The sequence below is a fragment of the Carassius carassius genome, chromosome 6, assembly GCF_963082965.1.
Source record: "Carassius carassius chromosome 6, fCarCar2.1, whole genome shotgun sequence".
Lineage (NCBI taxonomy): Eukaryota > Metazoa > Chordata > Actinopteri > Cypriniformes > Cyprinidae > Carassius > Carassius carassius.
In genome coordinates, this window is record NC_081760.1 from 8,704,755 (window position 1) to 8,728,705 (window position 23,951).

A 23,951-nucleotide genomic window follows, 5' to 3' on the forward strand; every position below is an offset into this window, starting at 1 on the left:
AGCTGAATCTGAGTCTCCATGAAGAGCATTTTGTTGAGTTCAGATAAATAGTTGAGGATTTTCTAATCTCTGAAATTTGAAATGAAAACATTGTGCCCATGTAGTTTCCCCAGGCCTTCTAGGTGTATTTCAACCATGTGAAAATGTTAAAAGGAATGCTCTGGTGACAAGCTTGCTTTGCATACTTTGAACAAACATGAAGTATGTGTTTCCACGTTTAATGTGGCTCCTTAGTTCCACCAGCAGGTGCCACCAAATAACCACCTTGCAACATTCTGGGAGCGTTATTTTATGATTGCAAAAACTAAAACCTAAAAATAAAGTTCCTAGAATGTTATTTCTTGGTTCTCAAAAAATAAATATCCAAACAGGAACCAAAAACTAACATTAGAGGAAGATTCTGTGTTTTCTGGGACATAACCCTATCCGCAGTGTAGGATCTGTATGAAGTTTGAGCCTACCAATATTTTTGTTTCTGCTATTTTTTTTTTTTTAAACCAAACTTGTTTGCAAGTTATCATTTTACATGTTAAATTTAAGTTCAATTATGTATTTCCAAAGCCATTTATCCTAGTATTGACAAAAGGCTAGAATGTGGATAGGTAGAACAACGACAACCTTTTTAGAAAACATTTTTCCACAAACACACTCAGTAGGTTTGCTACTTTATAAGCAAGAATAACAGACCAGAAGAAAATTAAATTTAAAAAAAGTATATAAAAATCAACAAAAGCATTGCATTACTGCTTTATTGTCTTAATATGGATTATTTTCTTCTTCAGAGTCAACACAGCTTTGCATAGTCTGCGATTACTGCCATTGTTCCTAAAAGCAAAATAATAAAACATATACTCACGGTCAACGCAGAGCTCAGAACAGGTTATCAACCAAAGAAAATCCATCTTAAGTCACAGTCAAATGGTCTGAACCATGAAAGCTGTCTCTCACTTCTTTAAAATCTACATCCAAGCAGAGCGTCTGTCTAGGTATGTGCTGCATAGTCAAATGGAGCCAATGTCACTTCAAAATCCCCTTTAAAGGAGTAGGTAAGTGGAAATACACATAAGTATTCACACATAAATAGACACCTTATAAAATGATATGTAATTTTACATTCATTGTTTAAAGGTGCATTAATGCCAGTTGCCATAGAGAGTTTTGATAAAAGTACTATTCTGTGCGTAGAAGGAATAGGAGTGAATCAGATCAGTAGAATCTCAGGTTCAGTTACAGCACAGTACAGCATATAGCCCATCTCATCAATGTCGTCCTCAGTCAAACCCTGAAACAGATTCACATTAGGTTTGAAGTAACTAGGCAAGATTCCAGTTTCCAAATATCCGATTAGCTCAGTGATCGCCTGAAGGAACCTGTCAGCAAACGCTGATTCCGTCCAATCTTCTTCATTTTCACTCATGTGTAGGATGACATTGCTAAGATGGCTGGCGTTGAGCTTGCGCAGTGAAGGACAGTTGCAGCACACCGCCTTTAGTGTTTTCAGGCACTTCCTTCTGACCCCCGAGTCTGCTTTGTCAAGCTCTGCTAGTCTGGCTGTTTCGCTAGTGTATAGGCTCTGGTACCAGATGTAGTCGAATGACCCAGTGATCTCTCGTTGTGCCATAAGCGTCATCTCACCAAGGCGCACTGTTGGCAACACTGTTATAAAGAAGCGTTCTCCACTCTCATAACTGCTTTGAGTTAACCCTTGAATTTCCAGTTTGAGCTCAGGAGACCCAAGTACCGGTCGCACCTCGCACTCCAGGGTTCCGGTCAGCAATGGCCAGTTCATTGATTCCATCACTGTCTTGCCTAGTTGCTCAGAAACAAGCCGTGATGACAAGTATCCAGCCAGCAAATGTCGATCCCAGTAGCTCCGCCCCCTTGGGAAGTACTCAAGGTTTTCACGGCGCACCATGCAGTACTGAGGGTGACCCAAAAATGTGTCCTCTCCGGCAATGGGTGTCCACAGACTGGACTCCAACTGTATGAAACACATTTGAAACAAATTTAAATACAATTTCAGGGCCAAGCACATGGCCATTGTAAGGTCAATACTTAAGATCAAAGATCCAACTACTAATATTGCAAGGCTTGTCTGAATATGATCTAAACTAAATATTGTTACAAAAAAAATGATATATTGTTTATTATATTATATTATATTATGAAGGGATGTCCAGTTGTGAGTAGGAAGGCCAACCCTAGCTCCGCCCCTGCATTAAATATTTTTAATGCATTAAACTGAAAAAAAAAAAAATGCACGCATCAATGCTTTAATTTTGACAGCACTACTTATATGATATTATAAAAATGTATTATATATATATTGTATAATAAAAATTACATTTGGTGTTTTGGAAATTTATGGGGGACTTAGTTTTTATTTTTATATACTATAATATTCTAAATAACATCCTGGCGTGAAAATGTACATGGAGATTTGAACAGATAATGGCCCTAGAAGATTTGAGATAATAATATACAGAAAAACAATAAATATATTTATGAACAATCACCATAATATAATATAAATGTGTGATAAAACTGCAGGCTATGAATCTCTATGGGTCATTGAGATGTATGGGATAGCAACTATTGTTAACAGGAATTTTCTTTTTTTACACCTGCAAGTAAACAAGTGGTCTACATAGAATCTTGATACCTGTAGGGGCACGATCAAGCAAGCATGGTCGGCTTTAACCACTTGCAGGTTGTCAATCAATGATCCCGCCAGCGTCATGTCTCCCAGTGGCATGCCTGGGTGTTTGGAGTGCAGGAAGGCCTTGATCTCTGTGGCTATATCTAACGCTCTCTGCTGTGCGACAGACACCTCCTCTGCTGACAGACAAACACGTGTTCTGTAGTACTGCTGCAGAAGGTCCACAAACGTCATCACACACAGATCCATGTGTTTCCGTCGCTGAGGTGGGTCAGCGTCACAGCGCTGGGGCTCAGGTGAGGGCAGGGGAATGGGTTGGGACAGCTCCGCTAATCACAAAAAAGGGTTTCTACTTAAAAACAGCATTCACAGCCCATTTTAGTTCCATAACATGACATATTTTTTAGTGACACAGATGTTCAGTAACAACATTAATGCCTAAATAAATACCATTAAGACGTTTACAAGTTTGAAAAGTAGAATTAATACATTTAGTATTCATATTTTTTGGCACTAGCATGCATAGATGAATTGTGCAGAATAAGACCCTAAATATGGTCATTGTATTGATTGCTTGTTGTCTTTTAGCAACAAGTCTTCTAAATGAAGGTTAAGCATGTTCCCAAGTACGTACCTTTCTTGGTTGCGGCAGCAATCCGTTTCATAACCACTCCTTCTATACTCTTGTGCAGCAGTTTGGGGGAGGCACTAACCAAACTTAACTCCTCCCAGCTGTCCGTCATCTTGTCAGGCTTCTCATCAGGAGGCCTACCAGCACGTTCTATCAGCTACGACATCACAGGAAGAGGAGGAGGAGACATTTTTTTTAAAATAAATAATCAAAATAAGCTTAGAATATTAGAATATAATATTTTTTTATTTTTAATGGAAACTTACAAACCAGTAAATGCAGACCTACTGTGAGCTACAAGCTTTTTTAATTAATTGTATATGCAGTCTATAAACAATATATCATCTGACAAACCAGAACTGGGTAGTAAGCAAAAATAATGAATAATCACCCGTTTCACAGCTAATGTGGCAATGCCCAGCACCACAGCTCCGCCGACCCCCAGCACCAGCCGGGCATTGGACAACAGGAAGTCAATGACAGCAGCAATCCCATCTTCTCCTCGCCTTTTACCAGAATAATACATCACTTCCTCTGTGAGACTGTCTGAAAATGTCAGTAGAGACTTAGTACATGACCATTTGATGTCACTTGCTCTTCCACACATAAGGGTACCTCCATGGTTTATAGAAATCTATCATGATACATTCTGGGCCTCTCTAAGGACAAAAAAAAATATCTATCTATCTATTATCCAAATGGGCATTATGGGCAGGGGCCCATGCACGCTTGGGGCTCAAGCAGGGGGAAGACATTTTTTCAAAGTGTCTATTTACACTAAGCGTCTACCTTATTGGCAGAGGCTAATTAAACTTGTTCTGCATACCAATGTCTGGTTGATATAAACAGCAGAGGTGCTTCCAACAAATAGCACCGTATAATTGTGTGGGGCGGGGGGCTTTACAAGACATTGTGCCCAGGCCCCAGGGGCCTCTGAATTCTTAATTCGGGCCTGGATATATTCATGGTACTAAGAATACCACTGACCTTTGTGTACCATAAATAGTAATCATTAAGTACTATACATTAAAGTGTTATTATTAATTTAACCATCCGATACCATTAACGTACCAAGGTACCTACCATGACAGTACTCAGTACTAGAAGGTTAAGACACGCAGTGCTCATGTGTGCTACATGACAGAGCAGGCGACTGAAGCCTCACCTGACACACTCTCTTTCTTTTTCTGTGGATCAGAAAAAGCCTTGAATCTTCAAGAACTCGGAGTAAGAAGGGCGGTTTAACCAGGTCTAAATTTAGACCCATGTGGCAGAGTAACTCTTCACTTATTCATAAGATCATTTTGTGATCCTGACTTAAGAGTTCAGTCTCCATCTGTGATCTACAGATTACACTAGTAAAACATGGGTGAATATCTCATAGATACCTTTTAAGCTTAATATTTCTATTCCAAAAAGATTAACAGGTTCACATGCCTGCCAAGAACTAAATTCCTAAAGGTATTTTACAAAAAATAACAATATTCTTGGCCAGATCGCATATAAATGAAAACAAAACAAATTCTACATTCATTGTTAGAATATTACAGTTAGTAACATTACACATTAAATTAAACGAGGCCTGCATACAGATGGACTTTAAAACCCAGATAATTGTGTTTTCAGATAAGACCGTGTGCAAAACTATTTTTAACTATCAGTGGTTTAAATCTGTCATGTTTACAGACGTGCTATTTCACATATATAACGATGAATTATGTTTTCCCTTGCTAAATATTATATTAAATCACGCATAACCTCCAAACTCGAATACTTGTTTTCAATTGTTCAAATGAATCAAACTACACTGAATCAAACAATATTGTTTCGCTGTTATTAGCGTTTGCTAACATCACCAGCTGCCAAATGCATAAAACTAACACACTTGGTGATATTAAACAATTAACAGTTTATAAGCACGAGTTAAACCGCTAACTTACCTTTAAAAGGTAGTGTCAATTCAGACCCATCGGAGTATCAAATTGTGTAGTTTTGTCCAGCACGAACTTGCCCTATCAACTATAAGGACCACCTCATACGTCACTATCCATCTGATTGACGTACATATGGACCAATGAGATCACAATATCAAAAGACGTCAGAACTTCACGGACAAAAAGGAAAAATCATGTTATTTATTTTAACAGAACGGCCCAACATTATTATTTTTTTTAAACAAATTTAAGTACTTTTTTATGTGAATTAAAAAAAGTTTTTATAATTTTGATACATAAATGGCATCATTTCGTATTATTTTTAGGTTCTTATACTGACATTTTCTTAATCCATTGCTTGTGTAGTTTATGGCAAATTTGGTCACAAATTTGAAAATGTAAATATTTAAAATATTTTAATAAAATTGCCTTTACATTTGTATGGCGAAATGTGGAACAAATTAAATAATTACTTTGTACTTTAGTACTTAATTGTACATTCTGCTGTTAAATGAAATTATTTAAAACACTCCTATCTAGTTTATTTAATAAGTGTTATATTTGTATTGCTGATTTAATTTACTCATATATAAACTCTATTATAGCCTATATCATTTATTAAAATTATAATTTCATTTCTTAGTACTTTGGCTATACATTTAGTGCTGTTTTATCACCCCTCTATAAACTGAAAACAGTAATATGTCTCCCCTAGAACCTTATGTAAAGCAGTTACATTAACACTAGCCATAAGCAACACAGTAATCAACCCAATATAGCAGGGATAGGCAACATGTGGGGCAATAATTGTAAGTTCCTTTTTGATGGGCGCTCGAAGGGGGTCTTGCCCAGGGTGTATAGATGTGTGATAGATGAGGAAGACTCAGAAAATGTGCAGTGCTGGGGGTGCTCGCAGGACCGGTTTGAAAATCACTGTTCTAGTGGACAGTTACGCACTCTTTCTGCTTACAAACAGCACTTGAAGTAAGAACCTGTGGGACATTTATTGGGTGAACAGTGGGCACACTGAGGTAACTAGTTTATCCAACAATTCAAGATGACAGTGCAGGGTTCCTCAAATCTTGTCCTGGAAGGCCAATGCGCTGCAGAGTTTAGCTCCAACCCTGATCAAACTCACCTACCTGTGATTTTCTAATGATCTTGAAGACACTGATTAGCATTCTCAGGTTTGTTTGATTAGGGTTAGAGCTAAACTCTGCAGGAGAGTGGATCTCGTGGGCCAGATTTGAGGTTCCCTGACACAGTGGCACAAAGATCCAGCCACACTAAATACTTAAGTTTTATATTGGAATTGGATAAAACAGTTCATAATGTAAATTATAAACATCAGACTTGGAGCAAAAATGTAGACTTTATGTATGTTAAACTGTGGACAGAAAATGACCGACTTATTCCAGGTGTTCGCAAACCTGTCCTGGAGTACCTCCTGCCTTGCACATTATGTATGTCTCCCTCATCAGCTCATTAGTGGAGACTGCAAGACCTGAAGTATCTGTGTCAGATACAGGGAGACATACAAAATGTGCAGTGCTGGAGAGGTTTGAAAACCACTGACCTATTCCATATAGATTCAACCCTAATTAAACACTAATCAAGTCAGGCTTCCTTGATAACTACATGCTGTGTGTTGGCCCTCCAGGAATTGGAAAAAAAAGTTAGAAATTGCTTTTGAAATTTAAAAGTGAGCTACAAAATACAAGAGATATGAACCTCAGTTTTCATTAGAACAAGAACAATAAAAAATGGACAGAAACTTTCAGGAACATCTCCCTTTAATATTTTATGCATTCTAATCTGCTCCATTTGTTTTCAACCTTTAAACAAAAATAATTTCATCTGTCAGCTTCTTAAATACAAACTGTATATAGAATCTCATGTAGTCAAATGCACATTTACATTGTTCTTCTACATTTTTATTCATTCTCAGAAACACAGTATGAAAATAATAAATAAAAATGTTGTCATTATGACAGTCTTATAGAGGTCTCGAAGGTCAACTGTTATTCTGACAATGAATTCTTTACTTTGGAAATAAAGAGATAAAACAAATAACCATGGTTGTCAATCAGAACTTGTTATAATGGCAACACCACTCTTAAATTGAAAAGAAAGAAAAGAAATAAGTATTGAGAACAGAAAGAACATCATTCAAATAAAGCGATGACTTTCTTTTTTTATCCAGTTTCAAGAAACATGGGGAACTAATATTGTGCTTGTCAATCATATCGAAGATGATTCTAGGTCTGAGATTCAATCTGGTCTCTTTGTAAGTAAAGTCATTGTGCACTGGCAAATCAACCGACAAGCCACTGCAAGCGAATCAAAGACATTTTATTATCATACTTTTAATTTAAGTCAGTCTAATGGCATGAAAAAAAAAATCCTTCTCACCTTTTGTGACTTTTAAGATTCTGCAAAAATTAAAAGTAGCCTGATTGCCTGTTCTAAGCTACTGTGTTTCAAAATGTATTCAACAAATCTGTTTACATGTTTAAAGGAGCAGTTCTCAAAAATCTATCTTTGAAAAAACTGACCAATACACATTTTTATTTGATATTGTTATGGTAAATGAGCTGTATGCATAATGACAACTGATGAATAGAATATGCATGCGAATTGATGAATTAGGATTGAATTCCACTAGTCAGCATAGATTACTTTTTATTCCATACATTTCCTTTAAACACACAGAACAAAATATAGTGGATTTTAAAGTATATTTTTTGATATGTTTGAATAGATAGATAAAGCCTCTTAAGTAAAGCAGCGACTATCTGATGTCCTTGAATCCACTCACTCCGGAAGCTTCTCTTTTACTGAGTCACTCTGTTGGCTTCCCATCCCCTCGAGCAAACGTAAAAGGTGTCTACGTCTCAGTGACGTCTCATCTTGACTCGTCGTGTGGTCGCATGATCATGTGTGTAGCGTGAGCCCAACTCTCTCTCGTCAGCTCTCCTCCATGAGTTCTCTGAACTGCCGTCGCCATGACGTCTCTGTCGGGAGGAGAGGGAACGCCTCTGTAACTCTTTGTCCATCTCTAAAATACGAGGCCTGTGTAAGGGAAAAGAGCAAAATGCTTTTAGCAAATTGTATGTGTGGACTGCAGCTGCTTTGTGAGTCTTAAAGACTCTTTGTTTTAAGTCTGGAAGGTCTTCCAAACATGTATGATGTTACTTTTTTCCATGGTACATAAAAAGAATCTTTAATGCAGCTCTATTTTCAATGACCCCAGCATAAAGGTTTGGAACAACATGAGGATGAATAATGACATTTTTTTACGTAATTTTATGTTCTGCTGATTGATATGACAGCACTCTTGTAGCAGAAATACTCTTCACCACCAATCCAAAAATATTATGAGGCGATATTTAATTCTTTAGCTGTAAAACTATTATCTTTCTACATCTTTAATATAAACTAGGTTTTTCCCATTTTAGGAATAGAAAACAAGCCACACTATTTTGGTAGCCTTCATGTTGGTCCTAGTGAAACAGATTATCAAAAATGTAGGATGTGGACTATGTAGTGCTGGGTGGTAAACCGGTTCATACGAAAACCGGTGTATATTTTTGTTACAATGTTAATTTTGAATATACCGCCATACCGGTGTATTTAATTACTCAGCGTTAGGAAGGTACGTTATGCTGCGCCGCGGCCACGAGACACTGTTTTAGACGGACCCTTTACAATGTTGTACTTCTAAGCAGCGACTGAGAGGCGTGGTGAGGGTAAACAGCAGTGCTCTGGTGTTACGTTATAACGCCGCGGTGCGTCGTCTGCAGCAGTGCAGCGATTGTTAACGTACTGAGTCTATTTTTGCTGTGCTGCAGGCGCTGAATTAAAGTGAAAGTGCATTGTTCGAGGGAAAAATGAACATGGATTGATATGGAAACGCAGTCACATGGGTTTTTGGCTAGTTTTAAAACAAGAAAAAGAGCACTTTTAGATAAACAAGGAAAACAATATATAGGTTCACTTTTATGGAAGCAGAAAAACAAAGTTCATTAAGACCCGTGGGATTGCTTGTGATAAAGATTTAAATGCAAAATACACAAGACTGTTTCTGTCTGTGGTGTTTTAATTTTCAATATTTTAACAAGTAGGCTAATTATTGTTTTTAAATGTTTTGCCGCTTGCTTGAGCAGCTTATTATACAAACCTAGAAGTAATATGCATGAATAATGCGTTGTTTATATTTAAGTTTAAACTAATATCTATAACTATGAAAGATTGTTACTGTTCTGTGATAAAAGACTCACAAATGCTGAAAAAATAAATAAATATATAAATTATATATATATATATATAATAAACAAATGTGTTTGTGGACTAAACCGACGCGGATCAGTAGCGGACTGCAAACACGTCCTGTGTGAAAGCACAATGAGTCCGTGCTGCGGACTGCATATGCACTGCAGGCAGATTATGCATATATAATATCTATTTTATGCAAGTGCTGTCGGGCTAAAATTGTCAGCCAAAGGCGGCAACACGAGCAATTTGCTCCAGCACCTTAGCAGCAAGCACTTCTTGGAATATCAACCAGTAGAAAATGCATTGTAAGCCTGATTATGCATGAAAAAAAAAACGTCATAAACCGGAAAACTGGTATAATTAAAAAAAAAAAAAAAAAAAAAAAAAGGTATATACATTTTTGGTCAAACCGCCCAGCACTAGGACTATGTGAACTAAAAGTTGTTGATATGATGGAGACAGACCTGAATGTGGTATGAAAGTCTTGGCAAGTACCTGTGTGCAGCATTTGGGTCGGCCTTGCGGTGTGAGCGTTTGGCTTTGAGTATGTGTCGTCTCTCAGAAGAGTGGATGGAAGGGCTCAGTGAACTGGAGTTCAAGCGAGGGGCATCCGGCCTCGTTCTACAGCAAAACATGAGCAGATATCAGAGCAGTCTACACCCCCATAGACGCTTCCAGATCTTTCAAGAACAACTTTGACTCAAAACCAGAGCAACTCACTTTCTCAGAATGATGACGGCTCTCCTCTCCTTAATGTCCTGTGGGCGGATGCAGTGTGTGATGTCATCAGCTGCATAGCCACTAAAATCAATTAAAGCAGTAAAAGCATGAGCCAGAGCTCAATATTTTACTACATTTTAGCACGATTACAAAAGCACAAAATAATATGTTTTTAGGACATGGTTCATAATGAAAAGCTAATAATTCATGCAAATAAAAAAAATATTAAAATACTTGTCATGTCATGTTAAAATTAACTAACACCACAGGATAGTAAACATGCAAATCTTGGGATACTTTAAGTAAATATTTTAGGTAAAAGGGCTTCAGCTGACAATAAAATTCAATAAATAAGTTGTTACATGTACTATAGTTATAATATGTATTTTTTTGGGGCTTTACCAGAATGTAAACACCCTTTCAAAAAAATCATGTGGCAGTATCATGGGACAGTGATGATAATGGTACAACATTTTGAAATACAGGTGCATCTCAATTAAGCCCCTTTCACACTGCCAATTCGGCAAATACACGGGTAAAGTGTTCCGGCAATTGTTCCAGGGTCACTAGATTTTGCACTTTCACACTGCCAGTGATTACCCGGGATATGTGCGTGTTTTCATACACAACCCGTACAGATCCCGTCACTACACGTGACATCAGGGCGTGACGTGTAATGTACGAGTCGAAAACGTTAGGCACGTTATACTTTCACTGAAGCAAGCAAACGATAACGTGCGTCATCACTTCGACACGGCATTAGATCTGGCTTTTGTTCACACAGCGCTCGTCCCGGGTTGAACCCGGCAATGTTACTAGGTCCCCGACCCGGGTTCAATGCCGGAATCAATCCCGGGACATGGTTGCTTTCACACAGAAGGCGACCCGGCAATGTTCCGGCAATATGCCGGGTCCGACATGCAGTGTGAAAGGGGCTCTAGAATGTTGTGGAAAAGTTCATTTATTTCAGTAATTCCACTCAAATTGTGAAACTCTTGTGTATTAATTTGTGTGAAAATTGTGTATTAAATAAATTCAGTGCACACAGACTGAAGTAGTTTAAGTCTTTGGTTCTTTTAACTGTGATGATTTTGGCTCACATTTAACAAAAACCCACCAATTCACTATCTCACCAAATTAGAATATGGTGACATGCCATGCAGCTAACCAACTCAAAACACCTGCAAAGGTTTCCGGAGCCTTCAAAATTGTCTCTCAGTTTGGTTCACTAGGCTACACAATCATGAGGAAGACTGCTGATCTGACAGGTGTCCAGAAGACAATCCTTGATACCCTTCACAAGGAGGGTAAGCCACAAACACTCATTGCCAAAGAAGCAGGCTGTTCACAGAGTGCTGTATCCAAGCATGTTAACACAAAGTTGAGTGGAAGGAAAACGTGTGGAAGAAAAAGATGCAAAACCAACCGAGAGAACCGCAAGCCTTATGAGGTTTGTCAAGCAAAACTGATTCAAGTATTTGAGTGAACTTCATAAGGAATGGACTGAGGCTGGGGTCAAGGCATCAAGAGCCACCACACACGGAAGAGTCAAGGAATTTGGGCAAATCTGGGCAAAGGAGAAGACCTGGACTGTTGCCCACTGGTCCAAAGTTCTCTGTTCAGATAAGAGCAAGATTTGCATTTCTTTTGCAAACCAAGGTCCTAGAGTCTGGAGGAAGGGTGAAGAAGCTCATAGCCCAAGTTGCTTGAAGTCCAGTGTTAAGTTTCCACAGTCTGTGATGATTTGGGGTGCAATGTCATCTGCGGGTGTTGGTCCATCGTTTTTTTTTTTTAAAACCAAAGTCACTGCATCCGTTTACCAAGATATTTTGAAGCACTTCATGCTTCCTTCTGCTGACCGGCTTTTTAAAGATGCTGATTTCATTTTCCTTTCATTTTATATTGGTCTTATGAAGTATTCTTATTTGTTGAGATAGTGAATTGATGGGTTTTTGTTAAATGTGAGCCAAAATCATCAATTAAAAGAACCAAAGACTTAAACTACTTCAGTCTGTGTGCACTAAATTTAATACAGTTTCACAATCTGAGTTGAATTACTGAAATGAACTTTTCCATGACATTCTAATTTATTGACACGCACCTGTATACATACCATGGTACTGAAATTTAAATTCAATGCTATTTGCATGATATTTTTATGAACATCACGGTATAAACATAGCAGGGTTACATTTAACTAAAACTATAAAACAACATTTCTTATATATAATCATTTAGTTAAACTTGCCCCAAAATAAACTGAAATAAAAATAATGAAAAGCTATAGATATATATTAAACACTAAAAATTATAAAATTACTAAAACTATAAAATAAAAACTGAAATATAAAAGTAGAAATGAATTAAAACTATGGATGAAAACTATAATTTTAACGTTATCTCAATGATACTAAAATAACATTGGACCATACCATCTTAAATAATATGGTATCACGATGGTACTATACTATAGTACTTTTTGTGGAATTTTATCTTTTGAAGTACCATAATGTACCATTGTATATAAATATGGCAAGTACATTGTTATACATTACATTATGAATCAAAGTAGTAAGGTAAGACAATATCACATATAATTGAACTTGCAAAACACTACCAAAACGTGCCTTGTTAATATCATGGTATTTTGGACATGCACCATAGTACATTTCAAAATACTATGGTACTGCCACAGTACTACTTCGTATGGATATACACATGGTGTTTTGAAGAATCGCATAATAATAGCATGATCTAGAAATGAACGGTAACAAAGTATTGTCCGGACTAGTAACGTTAACAACCTGAGGACGGTGACGCTGCCGCGCCCCACGGGCAGGTAGAGCACGGGCTCGGACACGCGGATGGGCTTGAACTGGAACTTGCATCCGAAACAGAGCGCGCTGTCGCTGAAGAACGACACGGACACTATCGGTCGCTCAAAGATATGGATGGGGTCCACGTGGGACACGATGCAGCCCCCGGGCTGGTAGTCATTGATCACGGCGCTATTAACAAAGCCCTCCGGTATGACGCCATGCGTCACGAGGCGATCGATGACCAGTTCGTGCACCCAGTCCGGGATCTCGTCCACCTCGCCTTCGGAGTACAGCCGTTCCTGCCCGGGCCCTCGCTTTTCAAGCTGCGAGCCGTACGTGTAGCCCTCGCCGAAAAAGTACTTGTTTCTCAGAGGCGCCCGGTCTACCGTGTGCTCCCGGTAGAGCCCCTTGTCTCCCTTGGCAACCACTTCGTCTATCTTCGCCTCAATGCGCGCGCAATCCTCCCTCGTGAAGATATTCGCTTGCTTAATGCTACTTTTAACTTTGCGCGCCTCTGCGTCCCGCCGCTCCTCGTGCTCGCTCTCGTCGTCATCCGAGTCGTGGTATTTGCGCTTCTCTCCGTCGCTGTACTCGAAAACTTTGTCCCTGTGCGGTGTCATCGACTTCAGCTTCTCTCGCAGATCTGTAAAACCGGCCATTTCAAGAGCAAAGTCCGAGAAAATCGCGGAAAAGTGTGGTTTAACGTTAACCTGAATTCACTTTAGGTCCCCATGTTATAACGTATCGGTCACTGAAGTCGTGTGCGACGTGACCGAAGGCCCGCAGCGGTAACGCCTGCTTCCTCTCCCCCACGTTTAGCAAATTACACAGACCGAAGCTTCCACTGCCCCATTCCAGGATCAACCCGATTAATTCCGTAACACAAAGCACTCAGTGAGCGGTCAATCACAGGCGGCGTTTCTCCGCGGTTCAGTCTCATAACATTAGCACATAGCACAGCTTCGCTACCACTAGCTTCCAGTGGACACAGGTTTACAGCTGCATGTTGTTTAAAACGCACGCCTTCTGGCCTCGGCCACCGCCTGGCTGATCATCCTAGTTTAATGTATCTAAGAAATAGTAATCATTATGCTGCCGCAATATTGTAGCCTACAGAGCGATGGCAGGAACACAAACTCGTGTAACCACAACTGTTTGGCGATTTATGGCGAACTGCGCATGCGCATCATGCTTTGCGCGTAGACATATGGGCACGAGGTTCTTTCTGGTCCAGTGACAGCCAATAAGCGAAGCGAGCAGCTGTCAGCAAATCCCTGCAGCTATAAAAAGCAATTTTATAAAAGTATTGCAATATTTACGAATGATTTCGAATTTATTATGATTACTTAAACATTTTATATATATATATATATATAATGTTTAAGTAATCATAATAAATTCGAAATCATTCGTAAATATTGCAATACTTTTATAAAATTGCTTTTTATAGCTGCAGGGATTTGCTGACAGCTGTGTGTGTGTGTGTGTGTGTGTGTGTGTGTGTGTATGTGTATATTTATACAGGAAAGGACGGACTCAAACCTGCCTTATGATCTCAGCCACTCTTAAGTGTCCTGACATCATTATTGCGTTTTTTGTAATGGTTTTGTAATATTAAGTAACAAAACGTTAAATATATCAACTTTAATAAAACTAGAACTGCATTTAAATAGTACTTTCTTCTTAGAAATGTTTTAGGTCTACTACCCATAATTGTTTGTAAACTAATACATTTTAGTCAGGGTAAATGTCATGTTCATTTTTGTTTTGATTAACTACTCAGATTTTGTCATAAAAGGTTTGGATGCAAAATTTGCATGGCAGTTAAATAATTTACAATAGACCATGACGTTCCATGCCTCTAATGTGAAGAGGTTTCTTAGTTTTATATAGACAATTACAGGACAATGTTTAAACATAGGGTCCAGCCAATGAATTTATTAAGAAAACTCTTGAAAGAAAAATACAAATATGATGACCATAGGGATTCATTTGTTAACTTATAACTAAATATAAAAGTTTTACTGTGAAAAAATGTTGTTATATTACTTCGAAAACAACCATTTCAATGTCAGTCTGCATGTGTGAAAGAATGTGAGTGAAAAAATTAGATTACATTCATGCTGTTCTCCTAAAAAACATTTTTTAACTTATATGTGCATGTGGTAGAAGTTTAATATAAAAACATTTTTCCAGAGTACATCTACTTTACATCTACAGTGTCAAAGGACAATTTTGCATAATAATGATCTGTATAAATATGCATTCAATACAGAAATAATGCTTTTTATTCATTGTCTCTTCTATCATGTGAATAAATGCACATGATTAGTGCAAACATTGCATTAAGAGGTTTGGCTAAGTTGCGATGAGACAATCAGTAAATTGAAAATAACCAGATAATAGAGATTACACATTAATAAATCATTATATTTGTTTGTATACAGTCTGTGTGTATGTCTGTACATGGTTTTGTTACAGCATGGTGGTTTCACTGGGTGGCAGTGTCTTCTCTCGTACAGTGAGCATATCCTCAATGTGCATGGCAATAACCCAACACAGCTCTTTATTATTACATTATTAGCATGACTTAAAAGTTTGAAAATTCAACTTCCAACTGATCTATATTACTTTGTAATTAGTTTTGCACACAAAATAACTTTTACTGTACCTTCTGCACAAAACTGATGTTTTTACTGTATTTTTGTCTTTTTCCAGTGCAGATGTCAAAAAAATCATGATACAGTAGATGCAAAAATTACATATGATAAGAAGTCTTGTGTTCTGAGAAATGTATCACAATGAAGTGAATTTACGATTAAAAAACCTAACTATAACCATATCTATAAATGGGATCAGGAAAAAAAATCAACTATTTTCAAAGGGAAAAACATTTTTTACCTACTGACAGATATTTGTTTTTGTTTTAAGTATAAACTGTTCAAGACTTCATATTTTGCATCTCAAGTAAATGCATCTTAATTTAAAGAGATAAGATATTTGTAATGGAAAATGACAAAAACACTGAGGAAAATATTCTTTTTTTTTTTGCAATGTATGCAACATTTAATGCCAAGGCTTCATGAATTTAAGATACCTGCTCTTATTTAAGACATTTTAAGGCCATAATTTGTGGAAGGGCAAATTGAGATTATTTTAAAGACCTGGATTCCCTTTAGAAGTCTGTGTGTGTTTGTAATATGCACATCTTTGTGCAGGAAGAGCAGTCCGTTCTGATTGACAGCGAGGATTCATGGTGCAGAGATGGTGCTGTTTCTGCTGCTTTGAATGTAAAAGAAGGATGGTCCAAACATAGGAAATGCACACACCCAACCTGAAGTACACTCACAAACACCATTCAACAAACCTTGCTTTTCATCATGGTAATATCTGAAAACAAAAGGTAAATAGTAAATAAAGATGTTTGGCCTCATTTTATAAAATACCAAGGTATTGGGATCTGGCCTGGTGAGGGTTCAGGCTTTGGACGGCATGTACATGTTGAGCAACCAGATGAATCTCAACTGGGATGTATTCTGTTAGCTTGTGACTGCAGAAAGATACATTTTTTGAGTCAATATGCGGAAATTGAATAGGTGTGAAAAGTTCTTTAACTAGAAACATTACAGTGGAAAATAGTGCCCAGAGGTTTCAACTTTGTATCAGATGTTACTTGCAAAAATTCCTTAGGAAAAATACTCTACTGTTCAAAGATTTGGGGGCAATAAGATTTTTGTTTGAAAAAAATGTATACTTTAATTTAGCATGGTCATTTAGCATCAAAAGTGATAGTAAAGACATTTATAAAGTTACAAAAGACTTCTGTTTTAAAATAAATACTGTTCTTTCTAACTTAATATTCATCAAAGAATTCTGGAAAAAAATGCATCATGGTTTCCACAAAAACATTAAGCAGCACAACCGTTTTAAATTGATAACTGATAATGTTTCTTGAGCAGCAAATCAGCATATTAGAATGATTTTTTATCCCCCCCCCCCCCCACAGCAGGTTCTCTGGGTCAACGACAAGAAAGTCTGTGGGTTACGACCAATCTTGGATCTGTGTGTCTTGAACTGGGCCCTTTAGTCAGCTGCAAATATGTCTTGACCCCCCAAAAAATTCTAACAAAACGTTTCTTAGTGGTTTACAGTAGTATCAAATGTACTTACGAACATACTAAAAGTTTACCAAAGTTTGACTCCAGGAAAGGCCCCGTTTTCAAAATGGCAGCCGCCAGGTCCTTAAAATGACCATTACTCCTTTATATTCCTCCTACACCAGAAATATTGGTGCCTGATACATGTTTTTGCCATGTAATATTCTAATTAGCATATTTGCATGATAGATAAGTGATTACAAGTCCAATTATATATTAAAGCAATTGGTTACAAGCATATTTATGGGGAAAATAAGTACAATTTCCCTTAAGTACAGGTACATGAAAAAAAATATATAATGGAAAAGTACTTTATTTTTTGTAATTGAATTTAAAAAAAAGCAAACTTTTTTATATTCTAGATTCATTGCACACAAACTGAAATATTTAAAGAGTTTTTTGTTTGAGTTCTGATGGTTACGACTTACAGCTTCAGTGACTACGTTTACATGCTGTTAAAATTCTGATTATGGTCGGGTTAAGGTCACTATTCGGGTTTCTGAAACATTCGGGATAACCCGTTTACATGCGTGAGCAGAGAGAGTTACCAATCCCGATGTAAACGGCGACGCAAGGTTAGCGTCTGGACGTACGGACAACTAGACGCAATATGCGTCATTTCCGATTCTTCTTCCTGTATCCAAAGACAACAACAACAACAGCAGCAGCAGGCGGATAATGAATAGTTTGGGGCAGATAGCGATAGTCTTTGTTTGCGCTTTGGCGCTGGTACTGATCCACCAGCAGCACTTGACACTACTGTGCCTCTATACTGCACGCGGGGTTTTTTTATGCGCCGTCTCTACTCAAAAGACCAAGATTCCTTGCGAATAGAACATGCGCAGAACACACATTTTGATGGGGATATGCCGAAACGCATTTACAAGACCAAATATTCGGGTTAGAAAAGGGGTACCCCAGGTATAATATCCCGGTTTTTAAAAACCGGGATATGAGCATATCCGGGTTTTTGCCTGTGTTTACATGGCCGTGCGTGACCGGGTTATTGCTAATATCCCGGTTTTGAACGGGTTATTGGCTGCATGTAAACACAGTCAATATCTCAAAAAATTTGAATATTTTCTCGAAAGATCAATCAAAAAAGATTTATAAAACAGAAATGTTCAAGATCTCCAAAGTAGGTTTAATTATGCACTCAATACTTGGTTGGGGCTCCTTTTGCAATTACTGCCTGTGGCACTGCAGGTTGCTTTGATAGCGGCCTTCAGCTCCTCTGTATTGTTTTTCAGATGTTAATTATCTTACTCTTCACAATACCCCATAGATTCTCTGTGAGGTTCAGGTCAGGTGAGTTGGCTGGCCAATCAAGCACAGTAATATCATGGTCAGCAAATCACTTGGAAGTGGTTTTGGCACTGTGGATAGGTTGTCAGGGTTTTGCACTGTCATTTTGTTTTATGTTTTGTTTCTTGTGTCTAGTGTCAGCACATGGCCTTGTTAATTGTTTTCTCGGCCATGTGCTCCTTTAGCCCCTCCTCCTTGTTTCCTTTTTACCACACCCTCTTGTTAGCCTGGTTTGTCTTATTGTGCTCACCTGTCCCTCATGTATTTTCCTCCCTATTTATAGTGCCCCTTACCCTTTTGTGTTTGCTGGTTCATGGTCATTCTCAACCCCTCTGTCTCTGTCTCTGTCTCTGTCTCTGTCTCTGTCTCTGTCTCTGTCTCTGTCTCTGTCTCTGTCTCTGGCTTAATATGTGTCTTTGTCTGGTTGGTCTTGTGCCCTTGTCTAGTCCTTGTAGTTCTATGTTTTTGTCTTGCTCCTTATTTTAGTAATTTGTTTGTTCTTGCTTTTGGCTTTTATTTGTAATATTTAGTTTTTCTAGTCTTTATTCTTGGTTTTGTTTGATTATTCTAAGTTGGTTAAATTGGTAACTTCTTTTTTTGTTAATTAACCTTTTATTAGTTCACTGGCTTATATCTTTCCTTGTCTTGAGTTTAATTTGTGTTTTTGTGGAGCTTTGTCCTGTCTTGTGTTCAAGTTCCTGACCTGTCCCCGTGTGTCCTGCCCTGGATCTACCTACCTGGCACTTGGTCTGTCTCAGAGTCAGTGGTCAACAAGTGTCCGCGCTCCACTCTATGGTGTCTTGTGTGGTCTTCTCTATCAGCCTGGTCTTGCTGCCCACTCTGTTGCTAAGTATTCTGCCAGTTGTTTCCTGAAGCTTTCCCAGTGGCCTCCCCTAGCTGTTCCTGTTTACTGTTTTCCTGTTGTGGTATCCATTGTGGTCTGTTTTGTCAAAACCTTATTACCCCACACTGCAATTGGGTCCTCCCTCCTAGATCCCTGATATATGTGCTAAATTCCTGCTGCAAAATTAAATCTGCATCTCCATTAAGCTTGTCAGCAGATGGAAGCATAAAGTGCTACAAAATCTCCTGATAGATGGCCTTGATAAAACATAATGAACCAACACCAGCAGACGTCACAGCACTCAAATCACTGACTTCAGAAACTTCACACTGGACTTTGGATTCTGTGCCTCTCCAGTCTTCCAGACCTAAATGCAAAATTCTTTCATCTGAAAACAGGGCTGTGAACCACTGAGCAACAGTCCAGTTCTTTTCCTCCTTACCCCAGGTGAAATGCTTCTGATGTTTTATTTTTTTCTGGTTCAGGAGTGGCTTGGTTTTAGGAATGGGACAGCTGTAGCCCTTTTCTTGAAGACGTGTGAGTGTGGTGATTCTTGATGCGCTGACTCCGGCTTCAGTCCACTCCTTGTGGCACTCTCCCAAGTTCTTGAATCTGCTTTTCCTGACAATCTTCCCAAGTCTGTGGTCATCCCTGTTGCTTGTGCACCTTTTCCTACCACACTTTTTCCTTCCAGTCAACTTTCTATAAATATATTTTGATACAGCACTCTGTGAACAGCCAGCCATTTCAGTAATGACCTCTTGTGGCTTATCCTCCTTGTGGAGGATGTTGATGATTTTCTTCTGGACAACTGTCAAGTCAGTAGTCTTTCCCATAATTGTGGTTGCATGTTCTGAACTAGCCCAGGAGGTACCCAGTATTTATACTCATAATTAATAAAACTAATCAAGCTCAAAATGGAATATTCAAATTTTTTGATATACTGAATTTCTTATTTTCCTAAGTTGTAACAAACAGAATTAAAACAAAAAACTCTTGAAATATTTATTTTTGTGTGCAATGAATCCACAATATACAAAAGTTTACTTTTTTGAATTAAATTACAAAAAATAAAAAAACATTTCTTTTTTTTAAGTATTCAAGGATGAATTTTGTTTGAGCAAAATGGTATACACTGTGCTGCCAACAACATTACATTGAGTCAAGCAATATCAAATGTCCGTATTCTCTTCTACCATCTTCTGAATTGCTGAAAATTGTGAATTTAGTTTTGTTGGGTTTAGTATAATGCCACCTTTATACTCAAAAACATCTATAGAGGAAGCATTACATATGTATTACCTTATTCAAATTTAAATGAGTGTTGAGCCTGAAATGAGGTTTCACACAGGCCTCTGTTCGGGCTAATACAGGGTTGTTTATGATCAAAGTTATGATCAAAGTTATACAACTCCAATTTAAGTTACTTTTGGGTGCAATAACTTTTACATCGAATGTAAAGTCTGTGTTTTAGCAAAAAAAAAAAAAAAAACAGGTACTGAGTAGGAGTTACATGACATAGGCTAAATTGTTTACATCTCTGGTTCACCCCAAACAATGATAAACCTTACAGTATTCTTACAAAATAATGTATTTCATAAGTATGTAATCATGTCAGTGCAATTTAGACAAGTCCAATGGTTTCATAGACCCAGAAAACATGGGGTTAGACACCAAGATTACTTGACTAAGTCAAATAATGAAGGAGTTAGGATATTTCAAGGGCTCCCTGCCCATCTTGGACACCATCTTGAAAATTACACCTTTCTAGTGGTCAAGCTTTGGTAAACTTTTAGTATGTTATTAAGGACACCTAATACTACAAAAAACAGCTGAGAAACCTTTTGTTAGAATTTTTTTAGGGTTAGGTGTTTTATTTTCATATATACAGCTGCCTACTTCACCGGTTATCGTTCAAGATGTTGATGCAGAAACGTGAACAAAATTTGTTCGAAGGACATACATATACTTGTTTATACTTATTTATTTATAAGTTTTATTTACTTATCTTTATACTTATTTACTATTGTGTTTAAAGTTTTTCTACAAGTAATATAATTATGAAAAACAGTAAACAAGTTTCACCCAAATTTTATTTGTCTTTTAATTAATGAAATTTAAACACATTTTATTTTTTTGGTAAATAAAGGGGATTTGCTATTAAAATTAAAACATGGAAGAAATATTGTGTGATTTTTTTTTTTAAGTTGTATTATTTTTTTCAACAGTAGTAGCAGTATCACATACATTTTACTAAGTAATAGTAATATTTCAAGCACAATGCTTTTACTGTATGTAAAAATGAACTTATTTTGACGGGTTAAATTGACACTGGTTTTACTCAAATGGAACGGTAAATGCTTGTGAAATGCTTGTTGTTTATGTATTTATGTCCTCATTGAGACAGCAGATGCTGAACAATGGAAAATAGAAGGTAGTAGCCTAAATATTTGCGTGGTACATTATTAAACAATTTCATTAATCAATATATTAAGATAACCCTTGCTATTTAAATTACTAATATAGTGTATAGACAATAATGAACAATAATAATTCACCACACTGCATAGGATGATGCAATGACAAATTCAAGCACACAACTAAATAGTTATTTTTTGTTTAGTTATATAATTTATAGTTTGAATAAGACAAAAACACCATTAAACTTGGGTAATCAAAAACAAAGTTTTATTCATTACATCACATAGATCAGATTTTTTCTTCAGCTAATGGCCAGACTAGAATATCAACACAGTAGCGAACAATGAATGATATGGCAAGACAAAAAATAAATAATTAATCCAAAGTTTGACCAATTAGAGTAATGTTAAGGTAAAACATGTAAATATGATAGTAAATATGATATCTGGATCACTGTCAGACGAGCCGTCAACCAGGATAAAACTTACCATCAGACTTTCCATCACTCATGGCATTTAGTGTTTCTAATACCTACCTTCCATAAATCAACTTTTTTTTGGTAATTTTTACTTAATTTATGAAACTGATAACTGCTAAATCAGTGAGTGTAAGGTGTTGCCTAGAAATGTACAATGTTAAAACATAAGCGGCAAGTAAACGCAAAAATACATGCATTTAATAGCGGGTAAATTTGACTCACTGGTGCTTATAGGCGCTTATATAAATGCCCCGTTTTTTATTTGGTTTTATCATTGAATGATTGAATTGTAAATTACATAATTTTTGTAAAAATCAATGACTGGGAGACTTGAATGTTTATTTTAAATCTGCTATGTACATTTGAAAAACAGCTAGTGTTAAAGTATATGTCGCTGGGATTGCTGCTAACCATGACGAAAGAAAGGAAGGGAAGTTGGTAGGGAAGCATGACCATGACATGGGCGTCTCTAAGCAGAGGATGGCTCACTGGATTGTGGATGCCATCCCTCTGGCTTCTCAGGCTGACAGATGTTTGTAGAGCTGCAGGCTGGGCGACCCCCAATGCGTTTGCTAGATTCTGTGGGTAGAGGTACTGAGAAGCCCAGGTTTAGTTTCGGATTGCTAAAACTGCTCCAGAGCGTCCATACTGTAGACCCTTTGAGCTCCTCCAACCCCTTGGCAGCACGATGTTGCTAACGCCAGGCCCTCACTCAATGAATTCTTGAGAACCGGTAGCCATATATGTAAAGTCCACGGTATAGCCTCTGAGCCCGCGTTTCCCCGGCAGACTTCTACCATTTCCTAGAGGGTTATAATCACCTCCAATCTTCCATTTGCACCTAAATGGTTGTTCATATGTGTTAGTGCTTCCGTAATCTCATGCGGGAATTCGGCAAAATTCCTGTTCCAAGTAGTATACGTTTTCCCAGTGTTATCCAATCTCACTGAGTTGGTAGTGCTACAACAACTGTGACCGGTCTCTTGTTGCGAGCCCTAGCCTACACCAAAAAGGGGGCACAGGTGGCTCGCACAGGACACTGGAAAGTACAGCATCCATGCTGATTTGGTAGGGATCCCAATTCATCTCCGTTTCCCTCCTGCAGGGAACGAGGGTTACATACTTAACCGAGACGTTTCTTACAAGCAAGTTTCTTAGCTTTTTACTTCAGAACACATTAGCTGGGCTGGAGTAGGTTTAGATTATTGTGATGTTTTTAGCAGCTGTTTGAACTCTCATTCTGACAGCAACCATTCACTGCAGAGGATCCATTAGTGAGCAAGTGATGCACTGATAAAGCAATCAAACAGTAAAGATTTATATATACTGTAATATTTACTGCCCTATGCAAGTATACTTAAGTGTTGATAAAGATGGGAATACTTATATATCCAAATTTATGCAAAGAGGTATGTGATATTATAGTTACATAAAAAAAATGTAAAAAAAAAATCAGGCTGTTCAGATTTATTACAGTATAGGATTGCAAAGCAGTAGCCATTGTAAAAAGGCCATTTGAATTCCCAGAGAACACTTCAGTTGTTCCAGTAAAGATGATAAATAAATAAGTAACTCAGTTCCCTCTCATAATATCCATTAATTTGTCTGTCTCAGCAGTATTTGAAGGAAGACATCACCCATATGGACTCACGAGGAGCGTCTGTGTGAGGTTTACAGTACCCATCTCATTTATCATTGCAGAAATCAG

General features: G+C 37.6%; 2 protein-coding genes across 4 annotated transcripts in view; both read right to left on the minus strand.

The window, feature by feature from the left end:
• Nucleotides 1-735: 735 nt before the first annotated feature.
• LOC132142351 (mitochondrial dynamics protein MID51-like) overlaps nt 736-23,951 on the minus strand; it is a 135,752-nt gene continuing 112,536 nt past the window's right edge. The window contains exons 1-5 of one of the 3 annotated variants that reach the window (XM_059552152.1): nt 5,231-5,351; nt 3,682-3,836; nt 3,294-3,447; nt 2,663-2,988; nt 736-1,981 (exon numbers count right to left, since the gene is read on the minus strand). In XM_059552152.1, the coding sequence (XP_059408135.1) occupies nt 1,202-1,981; nt 2,663-2,988; nt 3,294-3,447; nt 3,682-3,816 (1,395 nt within the window). In that variant the 5' untranslated portion in view covers nt 3,817-3,836; nt 5,231-5,351 and the 3' untranslated portion in view covers nt 736-1,201. Of the gene's footprint in view, nt 1,982-2,662; nt 2,989-3,293; nt 3,448-3,681; nt 4,031-5,230; nt 5,352-23,951 lie in introns of those variants that run through there. The other 2 variants (XM_059552153.1, XM_059552151.1) reach the window with 2 other exon arrangements.
• LOC132142348 (RNA demethylase ALKBH5) lies at nt 7,890-14,223 on the minus strand. The gene is made up of 4 exons (XM_059552148.1): nt 13,024-14,223; nt 10,220-10,300; nt 9,995-10,120; nt 7,890-8,296 (listed from the first exon to the last, which is right to left on the minus strand). Exons 1-4 carry the CDS (start codon nt 13,695-13,697, stop codon nt 8,119-8,121), a joined length of 1,059 nt encoding a protein of 352 aa, XP_059408131.1. The 5' UTR covers nt 13,698-14,223; the 3' UTR covers nt 7,890-8,118.